The 12,500-nt window shown below is 44.0% G+C and overlaps 2 protein-coding genes, 1 long non-coding RNA gene and 1 other non-coding gene across 6 annotated transcripts in view; all 4 read left to right on the forward strand.

Annotated features, from left to right (window-relative positions):
• The first annotated feature begins 446 nt into the window (after positions 1-446).
• On the forward strand, positions 447-2,590 carry LOC139307341 (Krueppel-like factor 11). The gene is made up of 2 exons (XM_070931146.1): positions 447-1,305; positions 1,612-2,590. The coding sequence occupies exons 1-2, from the start codon at positions 447-449 to the stop codon at positions 1,905-1,907; spliced, it is 1,155 nt and encodes a 384-aa protein (XP_070787247.1). The 3' UTR covers positions 1,908-2,590.
• Positions 2,591-7,261: 4,671 nt separating this feature from the next.
• LOC139307336 (ribonucleoside-diphosphate reductase subunit M2-like) lies at positions 7,262-11,173 on the forward strand. Of its 3 annotated transcripts, none has more exons than XM_070931141.1 (10): positions 7,262-7,409; positions 7,661-7,765; positions 8,195-8,305; positions 8,550-8,666; positions 9,188-9,321; positions 9,410-9,504; positions 9,606-9,739; positions 9,865-9,969; positions 10,085-10,198; positions 10,723-11,173. In XM_070931141.1, the coding sequence occupies exons 1-10, from the start codon at positions 7,320-7,322 to the stop codon at positions 10,873-10,875; spliced, it is 1,158 nt and encodes a 385-aa protein (XP_070787242.1). In that variant the 5' UTR covers positions 7,262-7,319; the 3' UTR covers positions 10,876-11,173. The 3 variants fall into 3 exon arrangements, with proteins under 3 accessions (XP_070787242.1, XP_070787243.1, XP_070787241.1); XM_070931142.1 differs by having other exon boundaries at positions 7,661-7,733; positions 8,169-8,305; XM_070931140.1 differs by having other exon boundaries at positions 7,661-7,729; positions 8,162-8,305.
• Positions 10,506-10,643, forward strand: LOC139307342 (small nucleolar RNA SNORD94). The gene has a single exon (XR_011599648.1). It is a non-coding gene; the product is annotated as a small nucleolar RNA SNORD94 (small nucleolar RNA).
• A 928-nt stretch (positions 11,174-12,101) lies between the features above and the next one.
• Positions 12,102-12,500, forward strand: part of LOC139307339 (uncharacterized) — a 10,442-nt gene continuing 10,043 nt past the window's right edge. Inside the window, exon 1 of the long non-coding RNA XR_011599646.1 lies at positions 12,102-12,199. This is a non-coding gene — a long non-coding RNA (uncharacterized lncRNA). The remainder of the gene's footprint in view (positions 12,200-12,500) is intronic.

Below are 12,500 nucleotides of genomic sequence, written 5' to 3' on the forward strand. Positions count from 1 at the left end.
TCCTCACTGGTAAGACACATTTATTCAATTTGAACATAAACATAAATACATTTATTTTATTTACCATCAGATGTTTCTTACAGTGTGACCACGAGCACCAGGGCTTCAGGGCCGACACCAAACAATCTGGCCCAACCAAACCACCTCAAAACAAAAAGAAAGTGATATCAAATACTGGAACAAAACCACCCAATCACAAAGTAAATCAAAGTAAACTCTATTTGAGTGGACACAGCCTGGCCACAGAAACAGGCAGATCAGGCTGCCAGGGAGGCCAGGCCGAGTCCACTTCGTCATAAAAGAGAGGTTGAGACAGAATCTCACTTCTTACTTTACTGTGAGAGATAATCTGAGAGAATTAAATAAATGAGATGTATCCTGAGTTTATATCTCTGACCCTCAGAGAATAAATGAAACATTAAATTCACTGTTTCCTCCCTCAGTGCATGACTCCACCTCACAGTCCAAGCTTCACCGAGTCCTCCACCACCACCTCCGCTCTGAGCCCCGCCTCCAGGCCGGTCTTACCCCGCCATGGCCCCGCCCTCCTCAGTGACTCCCTCACCTGCCTCCCACAACCCTCCCCCTTCACCTCAGAGACCTCAGCACTTCCACCTCAGGCGGAGTCGTCATGTGTGGCTCCGCCCAGCAGAGCGATGGCCACCAGCGTGATCCGCCACACCGCCGACCGCCTCAGCATTCCTCCTCCTCCACCTCCCTGCACCACCCAGCCGACAGAAACCTCCACGCCGCCTCAGCCCGGACTTCCAGCGACTCTTCCAGAGGAGAAAGACGGATCTCCTTCGTTTCCTGACAGCCCGTCTTCTCCTCCCTCCTCAGCGTCGCCTCCTCAGTCCTCCCCGCTGCCTTCCTCCTCTTCCTCTTCCTCTCCGGTCCTATGCCAGGTTTTCCCAGTGAGCAGCCGGACGGGGATGATCTCCGCCTTCGTCCAGGCCCCGGTTCAGGTGCAGACTCATGGGGGGCCCAAGCCCATCCTACCCCAGTCTCCTTCCAGCTTCGCCCAGCCTCTGCTGGTGGGTTCCGCTGTGCCGCAGGGGACCGTGATGTTTGTGGTTCCCCAGCAGCCCGTGTCCCAGTTGCAGCAGGGCCCGCAGACTGTCATGACCCTGGGCAACACCAAGCTCCTCCCCCTGGCCCCGGCCCCCATCTACATGCCGACAGGAGCGAGCGGCGCCTCGCAGGCCGACTTCTCCCGCAGACGGAATTATGTCTGCAACTTCCCCGGCTGCAAGAAGACCTACTTCAAGAGCTCACACCTGAAGGCTCACCTGCGCACACACACAGGTAAGACGCAGAGACGTTACAGTTCACCTGTCTGCCATCCAAGACCAGTCTGGATCGCAGGAATGATTTGTCACTGTCCACTGAAAAACATGTATTTACAAATTTGGTGATTTTTTTTTCCCAGATAAAGTGAAGGATTAAGAATTCCTTTACGAGTTGAGAATGAGTTTCTACCTTCTGAGTTACATAAAACGTTTAAGAGTCAGAGTCTACAGCCATGCTAGCAGCTCTGAGATGCTGCATGCTAGCTAAACTGGAACATGTTTTGTTTGTAAACTAACGTCCGTCCTCTCGTCTTCTCTGCAGGCGAAAAGCCGTTCAGCTGTCACTGGGAGGGCTGCGACAAAAAGTTCGCCCGCTCCGACGAGCTTTCCCGCCACCGCCGGACGCACACCGGCGAGAAGAAGTTTGTCTGCAACGTGTGCGACCGGCGCTTCATGCGCAGCGACCACTTGACCAAACACGCCCGACGGCACATGACCACCAAGAGGACGTCCTCGTGGCCCGCCGAAACCCGAGACCTCAACAAAGTGGCCCTGCCCAAGGGCCAAAACAGAGGCTCCGCACTTCCTGTTGGCATGTTGGTCCCCACAGCCAACTAACAGACTCAGTCAGCCCACAGGGCAAACTCAGGACCACGGGGGGGGGGGGGAGGGGGGCAACCAGACATCCACAGGTTAAACTGTGACTGGTTGTTTCAATCAGCTCCACATCAGGAGGATCTTTTCTACAAATCACACTCGGCTGGCGAACAGAGTGAAGACGCTCACTGCGCTCCGGCTGCGTTTACATGAAGAACATCAACTCTTAGTAACAAATGCTAGTTAAGATGGCCGCCATATTAAAGAGGTTACTGTGGCATGAAACCATCGTCGGACTCATCGTCAGACCGACACACCAGCGACCCCGTGAGGCTGACAGGTCCATTACACTCCAGAAAACCAAACTGTTGGCTGGATAAAAAAATAGATCCTTACCACAGTTTGTCCTGAAGGTGGCGCCATTTATCTTATGTACGGGTGGCCTTTTTAGGACATCAGCGAGTTAGCATGATGATGTTTACATGTCATTAGGTGTGAACATGCGGGTGTTTAGCATGTTCCCTACAGAGAAAAACCTTTTTGTTAAAGAGGAAGAACTCTGACCGTCATCTTCCTGCAACAACTCACATCTCGCGACTCTCAGACACTTCTGTTTTTGATCTTAGTCTTTTACAAAAAGCTCTGTGTTAAAATTGTGGAAGTTTTTACCTGCTGGTGGCACTAGAGGGAAAGTCAAAGGATCACTGAAGTCAGTAGGATTCATCCTCTGGGGACCATCAATATCTGAATTTCATAGCAATCCAAAAAAAAAAATTATATTTTTTCGTCAGAAGTTCAACTCACCTGCTTCCCTTAATGTTTGATTTCCATAAAGCAACTCTGATTCAGTTTGTTTACATGTTTACTGTGGAAACCAGATTCATTATTGTTTACATGGTTCACAGTAATCCAGTTTCCCCAATTATATGATGTGTTTCATCATCACAGGGACCAACTAAATTTTAGTAGTTCAGCTATTGGTTGACACATCAGGTTTTAATAAGTTTCATATTTCAAGTCAGTCTGTTTTTCAACATATTATCTGTATGACTCAAACTGTGTTTTGAAACAAATAAATCAGAATGTGTTTTCATGCCACAGTAATTAAAATGATTAAGATGAAGGTGTTTGTGTAACAGCTGAAATATTGAGTTTAATCTAATTAAAATCAAGATATTCTGAGTTGAAGTGATGTAGACGAAGCCGGAGCAGCCAGCGGAGAACAGAGCGAGTTTCCCGCCCTGCTCAGGACATTTTATTCCCACAAACCACAAACTCACCGGAGGAGGAGGAGGAGGAGGAGGAGGCGACAGGCTGCTATTCATCCACGGACAGAAACCAACAAAAACCTGACATTGCACTGGATTTTTTTAATCTTGCTTGTTTTTGTACTCTCTCTCCGTGTATAATCATGTTTACTTCATGTGTAAATGTCACGTTTAGCAAAATGTATGCACTCTTTTTATTTTTTGCCAAAGCCTCTGTATTGTGCTTCTATTATTAGCCTACTTATGTTCATTTGTCTTAGACTGTAAATATTGTAAATATATTGATATCTATATGAATGTTACATGTATTCCAATCTGCATTTATTGACAGTACGAGTTATTGATATTTTTAAAATGTCAGTGGACAGTATTCCTCACTGTGATACTACCTACTCTTTGCTTTACACATTATTATTATTTAATAAACATTTGTTGAGGAAAAAGTGGTTTTTAATAGCTTGATTTGGCCCTTAGTGTAGCCAGTAAGAAAATACCTCATGTTATTAAATGTTATTCTTAATAATAACGGCTTATATCGGAATAATCCCATTTCTGAACATTAGCCTGTAAGCGATGGTGAAGAATATGGCTTTTATAATAAAAATGTACCACGAAAGTAAACGTTAGTTTGTGCTTTGTTCTCTCTCACCAGACTACATTTCATCATATGACATCTTGTTTTATTTTTGAGTAAAAGAGCAACAGATGGAAAATTAGCATCATCGCTAGGCTAACTGGCTAATTTAGTATTTTCTTTTGATCAAAGGGAAAGTTTAAGGAGGAGTTCAACATTTTCTGTCTGAGAGAGAGAGATGTTCAAATGGATATCAGTCTGTGTATTAAGTACGAGGTTGGAGTCAGGACGTGGTTAGCTTAGCTTAGCATAAAGACTGAAAAAAATGAGGAAACAGCTAGCCTTGTTCTGGTTCTACCAACACGTCTTAAGTTCACTGATTGACAAGTTTTATGTTTGTTTGATCTGTAACAAACAAATATAAGGGTTATAGGTGGAGTGTCTTTATGCTAAGCTAGGCTAACTAATCATACATTAAGCAGCTCCCTCAGTAATAAAGCAAATAAGCATATATAAAACATACAATACAGTGGGGTAAAGTAAGTACATTTACTGAAGTACTGTACTTAAGTACAGTTTTGAGGTAGGCCTACTTGTATTTTACTTGAGTATTTCCATTTTCTACTACTTTGTACTTCTACTTCAGAGGGAAATATTGTACTTTTTACTGTACTACTGTACTATTTGATAACTAAACTTCACAAACTACCCAGCAGTGTATAAAGTCATTAAAATGAGCTCCATCTTCACCGGCTGCAACAAACAGTGATGAACACATTAATGCATCAATAACTATAATCCAATTATGATAAGTACTTTTACTTTTTGATGTATATTTTAATGCTAATGCTTTTGTAGTTAAGTAACATTTTGTATGCAGGACTTTTGCTTGTAATAATATTACTACTTTTTACTTAAATAAAAGACCAGAGTACTTCACTGATTTTATTGCAGTTTAAAGAATCATAAATGACCATAAAGTTGAATCAACAGCTTTGACGAAGTAAACAATAGCGTAAGTATCTTTAAGGTGTTTTATTGGACCTGATCAGTGTCACACTTTAAATTTCAGTTCACTGGACTCAAACCGAAGTGTAAATTATGACCTTCAAATACAAACCAACCAAGCGTCGGCTCCATTTTGAAAAATCATTATTGTTCCGTGTTTGTTGGATGTTCGTCTGTGAATGTAGGTCACAGGAATGAACGTGGCTGTAAAAGGCGGGTAAACTCCGGGTCATTCGGGTTTTCTAGGCTGCGTCGCTTTATATAAACACATACGTTGTCCCGTATATGAAGTTTCTGCTCGACGACAGCGGGGCTGTTACGTGTTGTGTTATACAACCGGAGCTGTGACCACTCTCCCTCTCTCTCTCTCTCCTCACACCACCCGGTAACAACGACCATCCAATCCGGAGCCAGCGCTCAGGGGGTGTGACCAATGGGAGAGGACGACATTGTGTCAGAGGAGCGCGTCATTGGCTGATGAGGTACCCGCCCACTTGCCTTACTGACCGACATTCAACTGAAGCCAGAGAAAATGAATAAAAAAGTCAAATTAAATAAATAAAAACAGGATTCTGGTGGAGGCGAGCAACCAGAGTAACAGTGACGCCATGTGGCGGGAGGCGGTACTGTAGCACAATTTATATAAGACAAAAACAATATATAAACACTTTATAATCAACACACAGTGAGAGGAGATCATCAGGATTTTTTCTAAAATTACAGATCAAAGGGGATTAAAAATCTCCTCCTTTGTTTTGCACTTCAGACTTTATAAAAACCTAAGAAAATATTCCTATAAAGTAGTGAAAAATTAACAGAAATGTTACAACAAATATCAGAAATCAGAAATACTTTATTGATCCCCGGGGGGAAATTATACAGTACTGGTGCTCCCATTCAAGAGTAGAAAGTAGCATACATTAAGAAATAAGAGTGTGTACAAAAATATAAAAAAATAAGAAATAGAAAATTAAAAACATGCACATTTACAATATTTAAGTGAAAAATAAAAGTAAAAAATATATACAATAACAATGTATGTGTGTGTGTGTGTGTGTGTGTGTATATAAATATATGTAAATATATCTGGAGAACTCTTCTCAGACAATAATACCAGCTCAAGTGGTGGAAGAAGTACATAGATCCTTTACTTACGTAGAAGTACTTATATCACACTAATACTCTGGTCCCTGTCAGTGTTTCTGTTCTCTCTGATGTTTCTGGATGAATATTTCTGCTGCATTAATGTGTCTGTGTAATTTTACTGCTGTAGATGTTTCAGGTTGAGCCCATTTGAAGTACTTTATATACTGTTGGGTACTTTTATCTACAGTCAGCATCTCGATGGGAAGGTCCAAACTTGTTCTCACTGTGTATTTGAAACGTCCAGTACCCTTCCGGCCGCTAGGTGGCGACTCTGACTTTTGACCGACATTCACAGGCGATGTTGTTGACTCCCAAAGCAGCCAATCAGAGCGCTCCCTTCCGGAAACAGCTGATGAGTTGCTTCGCCTGTTTAGAGGGAAAAATTAGGCGATTATTTAACCTTCAGAGGCCGAAACTCGATCAAATAAAAGGTACAAAACATTCAGATGATCAGGAACCAGAGACCGGCCTTCAAATCACAGTCAATTATAACGTTGAAGTGACGCCTAACAAACCGTCAGGTTACCGGGATGTGTTCCCGTGTTGTCTGACATTGTTGGCCGTTTTTAGGCTAAAAGCGTTACTGACAGTTCTATTCATATCTTTAAAAAAGACATTTCCGGACGTAGATTTATGATTATACGTGGTGTGTAACATGTTTAATGGCGCTAAATTGTCATGACGACAACGCTTTAAGATTGTAGTAACAAAAAGCGCGGCAGCGGGAAACAAACCAGAAGTACATCATAAACACCCTTCATGTTTAATGTGAAGTGCAATAAAAGCAGCTGGATGTCGGACACATTCAACTACTGTAGCGAGAGCTTATATATATATATATATATATATATATATATATACACACACACACACACACACAGTTTACAGTTATTGTCAGTTCACAAACATCTTCAGTCCAATTTGAGGGATTACAGGACGTTTAAAGCTAACATCTCATAACGGAAGTCGGTCTTAGTTTTTGTGATTTCAACATCATTTTAACTTTTTGACACTGTTTTATGATTACACTTTAACGGCTTTTAATGTGAAACTAAAGCGTGTCTTTTGTCAGAGTCTGAAATGTTGCGTAAACGCTCATTCTGAGTAGTTTTGTAACGTCGGTTTCGGGCAGTTTTGTAACTCCGCACGAACAAAGCCCTTTGAATTTCCCGCAGCTGTTCAGGTGGCACGTGAGCGCGGCTCTCCACCCGATTGGCTCCGTCGCGGCGTCAGTTTAAAGAGCCGCCGCGAGCTGCGTTTCTATTGGCCAGCTGCGTTCTAGCGCCAAGATTTCAATAAATAGGCGAGCGGACAACAGACGCCGCTTCAGTCTCTGCCAGCTGCTAGTTTAGATCCTCGTCTTCTTTTCTTACTCCTTCTTTTAATTTCTTAACTTATCTTTTATTTATCTGTCCGTCTGAACTCGAGCACATCAACATGCTTTCTGCTCGCTCTCCTCTTTCCGTCAAGAATGAAAAGTCACTCAGCAGTCAGATGGACAACATGTCGCTGGACAAAGAAAACACGGTGAGACCAGAAAGACCGTAACACTGATGTTTCATGTCGCGTTTAAACGTTAAAATCTCCATTTGATGTTACGATAACAGTGTTTGTAAGTTAAACATCATGGCGGCCATTTTCTGAGCAGTTCAGCCCGACAGCCTGACTGACCCACATTTCACCTGTATTTCAGCCGGTGGGATAGAAAAGAAAGCGTATTCATTCATTACGGAAAGTGCTTTTTGGTCACTAAGGACATCTTGTCTTCTCTCTTCCAGCCGCCGAGCCTGAACACGACCCGCATCCTGGCGTCTAAAACCGCGCGCAAAATCTTCGACGATCCTGCGGTGAGTCCCAATCTGCTGAAACCTTCAAGACTTCCGGTCACTTCAGACACATTATCAGCATCCATGTTAAAGGACATTATGACGAGTTGGTGTTTGTTATTGTGGTCATGTGGCGCCTAAAATGTCGGTTCTGGCGCCAACATGGACAATCAGCTGATGGAGGATTATATGACACATTCATGTCGCTGGATTCTGGCATATTTCTTCTTCTTTCTTTTCCATCGACTGCATCCAAAGTTAGAACGTTACAGACTTGTTATGAAGCGAAGTGTCGATCAGAGCAGTTCAGGTCAAACAGCCTTCACATTCTGCACTTTCTTATCTTTGAACACGAGCAGCGGTGGATGTGTTCTTCTGATCTTTGTATGTTTCTTGTATATTTGAGCTCTCAGGTGGTTTGTGGCTGACAGTCTTGTGTTTTGTGTTTTGCAGCCCAAAGCCGTGAAGAAGAGCAGCCGTGAAGAGGAGCCGCTGCTGAAGGAGAACCCTCGTCGTTTCGTCATCTTCCCCATCCAGTACCACGACATCTGGCAGATGTACAAGAAGGCCGAGGCCTCTTTCTGGACCGCAGAGGAGGTACGCGTGGACCCGTGTAGTCAGATCTTTAGTTCCCATCATCAGTCAGTGGCTCTGAGACTCAGCGTCCCTCTGTGGTCCCAGACCCGTGTCCTACTCTAGAAACACTGCAGAGTGAATGTGAATCTCTTTTATTGGTGTAAAAGTGTTCAAGTCTAAAATATATTTGATGACTTTAACGTGATCAGGTGTGCAGGCGGAGCCAGCAGCTGCTGGAGGATGTTGACGGCTTGTGTTTGTTCAGGTGGATCTGTCCAAGGACCTGCAGCACTGGGAGTCCCTGAAGGACGAGGAGAGGTACTTCATCTCTCACGTGTTGGCTTTCTTCGCCGCCAGCGACGGCATCGTCAACGAGAATCTGGTGAGGACCCTGAAACATCAGCTCTCAGATCAATGACTGATTATTGAGTTATTCTGGTGGTTTCGTCCTGAAGGGGGACAAGAAGCACCGATGTGACGACAGTTAGTACTGTTAAACCGTCGCAGGCTGAAAGTAAAAGACAAAGTTCCAACATGTAAAGATAAGCAGCTGAACTGGGGTCAGATCTCATGTTGTCCTCTGCTGACTGGCTGTTTGCTGCTGTTCAACTGAATATTTTAGTTAATATAAAATCCTAAAGCACAAGGTGACGTCCTCCTAATGAATATTTTTTTCGTCCCAAACCCCCAAATATTGACTTTACTGTCATGCGAGATCAAGAAAAGCAGCAAATTCTCAACAAATATGTAGCTTTTTATTTTTTACTTGAAACACGACTCAAACGTGAATTGATAATCAGTCATTTTCTTCTGATTAATTCATTGTTGCGGCTCTAAATGAGTTGATGCTCTGGTTGTAAACGTGGACCTGTTGTCTCCCCTCGTCCTCCTCGTGACCACCAGGTGGAGCGCTTCACACAGGAAGTGCAGGTGACGGAGGCGAGGTGTTTCTATGGTTTCCAGATCGCCATGGAGAACATCCACTCAGAGATGTACAGCCTCCTCATCAACACCTACATCAAGGAGCCCACAGAGAGGTGAGACCACTCTGTTACTGGTGTGCTGGTCTGTACTGGACTCTGCCGGTCTGTGCTGGTGTCTGACCGTGTGTTCAACGACCCACAGGGAATACCTCTTCAACGCCATCGAGACTTTGCCGTGTGTGAAGAAGAAGGCCGACTGGGCGATCAACTGGATCGGCAACAAGAACGCCAACTACGGTAAAGCTGCTCCCTGTGGCTCCGAGACGGCCGCGTTCCTGGTTGATCAGGTTTGATGTTGATCTTCTATCTGTTATTGATCGTGACTCTGGTTCCTTTAGGAGAGCGCGTGGTGGCCTTCGCCTCCGTGGAGGGAATCTTCTTCTCCGGTTCCTTCGCTGCCATCTTCTGGCTGAAGAAGAGGGGCCTGATGCCCGGCCTGACCTTCTCCAACGAGCTCATCAGCAGAGACGAGGTGACGCACCGGCCGTCAATGATTATATATCGGCAGTGAGATCAATATTAAGCTTCCTGTTGCTGGTTCAGGGTCTGCACTGTGACCCAGTGTCTGTGGAGTAACTGTGTGTGTTGCTGGTTCAGGGTCTGCACTGTGACTTCGCCTGTCTGATGTTCAAACACCTGGTCAACAAGCCGTCGATAGAAACCGTCACCAACATCATCAAGAACGCCGTGGAGATCGAGCAGGTCGGTCAAACGGACCAATGTGGAGATCCTGAACTTGTTCTGGTTTCTCTCCTTCAGTCGGTTGATGGTTTCACTGGTTTTAATGGTGTGTTGTTGTTCTTGTTGTTCTGTTCAGGAGTTCCTGACGGAGGCTCTGCCGGTGAAGCTGATCGGGATGAACTGCGAGCTGATGAAGCAGTACATCGAGTTTGTAGCCGACAGACTGATGATGGAGCTCGGCTTCACAAAGGTAACCACAGCTCCCAGTAACGGCTGCTGAAACCATTTTGAAGGTGTCTGCTGGTGGAGAGAACATTTACATTTCACTTTGCTACATTTCAACCTTATTTGGACATTTTATTTTGAAAGGAAACGTGAATTAAAATCTTCCACTTGACGTCGTTTATAAAGCGGTCTTTGTGCTGACGTCGGGTCAGTTACGGTGGACATGTTAAATGTAGGTTGTAGTGGAACATAAATCTCCACTTGGGAAACACTTAGAAAGTTTTTAAAGAAGTAGTCAGAACAGCTGGCTCCTGATCCTGGTCTGGATCAGGTCTGTGATGATGAGAGGCGCAGGGGTACGGACCTCAGCCAATGATGGGGGCTGAGTGCTGCAGCGACGCTCTGATTGGAGGACGAGTGGTTCACTGACAGACGAGCAGCAGCACGAGACAGACGCCTGTCTGAACAGACCGACGCCTGATACTGCATTTCACAAGTTAAATGTTCCTTTTTCTAAACTGACCTCCGATCTGTCGGCCGTCTCTGCAGATCTACCGGGTGGAGAACCCCTTCGACTTCATGGAGAACATCTCTCTGGAGGGAAAGACCAACTTCTTTGAGAAGCGTGTGGGCGAGTACCAGAGGATGGGCGTGATGTCCGGCTCCACAGACAACACCTTCAGGCTGGACGCAGACTTCTGAGGACCGAGGTGGACCGACCCACGCTCGGTCACATCTCAGACGCCTTTGACTCCCGCAGCTGATATCAAGTTAGAGCCGTTTTTAACCGATGAGGCAGAAAGTCGGCGGGTGGAAACGCTCGGCTGAAGAGACGGATGGACTTGATTTTATGTTTCACAGCCAATCAGAGTACGGACTGTAAGTGCACCACTGCCCGGGGACCTGTCCACAAACCAGGACTATTATCTGGAGAACTGCGGAGTGTTCAGCTCGGTTTGGATCAGACCCTGGTTTCATGTTTTGTCTGTTTTCTTCTAACTTTATAGTTTGGTTTTTTAAAATCTACTACATTATGTTTTTATATCTGCCTAATGTGGTGTTTTAGGTTACTTTGTGTGTAATTTGTACAGTTTTGTTTTGTAATAAAGTCAATTATATGTAAACGCTCATTCCTACACGTCTACTTTGATTAGTGTAAACGCAGCTGGGAAGGTTAAGTTTGGTTTTATTCATCTTAAGAACAAGCTTATTCTTTCTTTAGGAAGGTATTGGTTTTAGTTCAAGACATAAACTACCATAAAGCCACGACGTATTTCATGTTTCTTTCTTTACAGATGAAGAAATTGAGGAAAATGTTGTCCTTATGCTAAGCTAAGTGGTATCAATCTGAACAAAAACCCTCACAGACAATAATTTAGTTAGTGGGAACATGAGTGGATACATGTACAGAATCATTACTATAAAGCCAGTTATATATGAAGGTAAATGACTTTCTCCCACAACTGGTCTTTCAATATTTTAATAACTTGGCATTGGAGGATTGGTAATAATGACATTAACTTTTTTGAAAAGCACAATTATTGCAGAGTTAAAAAGCTCCAAAAACTGGAATATTCTTCTGGAGAAATAGAGCAGTTAGTCCGTATTTATCTGATGCCCTGACATAGTGGGTGTGATCCGGGATAATGGGTCATTATTGGACTCATGAGACTGGAATCAGCGTCTTTTACCAAACCTCTGCAGACCACTAGGAGCGGACAGCTACGTATCTCACCGCGCCACACTCCGTATGTAATATTACACATTAAAAGTGTAAAAACTGGAAGTGAACTAATGTTTGCAACAGGTGATTTTAACTGCACCTTTGGACGGTTCAAAGGAAACCTTTGTAATGCTGAGTACTAACAGTGTGTCTCTTTCTGAAGCCGGTCTGTCTCATCCTTGTAACCGTCAACCTTGCTGACGTTGAATAAGGAAGTAAACAATACATTACGCCAGCTTCAGGTCGCAGCCGTTTTGCTCCAAAATGTCTATTTCAAACCCGAGACAGACGTTTCGTAACCCGGTAAGATGTTTTCTGTGTTTATCTTACGTAGTTTCTGTTTTTATTCACCTTCTTTGTCGTCATTAACGTTATATTGACTACTTATCGAAGGGTTGTCAGTGAGCAGGCTAGCTAAGCGCTCAGTTTGCATTAGTTTTAGCTGCGCAAAGAAATGTATCATGTGAAATTGTCTTGTATAACATGTTAAACAGTTTTCTCAATTTTGGTAGTATTCCTGGGGAAATCGGCATATATCACATTAACCAAATAACTTTATTTCGGTTAAATTTAACGCTGAAAGCTTTGGTCCGCCCAGTAGCTA

The sequence above is a fragment of the Enoplosus armatus genome, unplaced genomic scaffold (assembly GCF_043641665.1).
Source record: "Enoplosus armatus isolate fEnoArm2 unplaced genomic scaffold, fEnoArm2.hap1 Scaffold_90, whole genome shotgun sequence".
Classification (NCBI taxonomy): Eukaryota; Metazoa; Chordata; class Actinopteri; order Centrarchiformes; family Enoplosidae; genus Enoplosus; species Enoplosus armatus.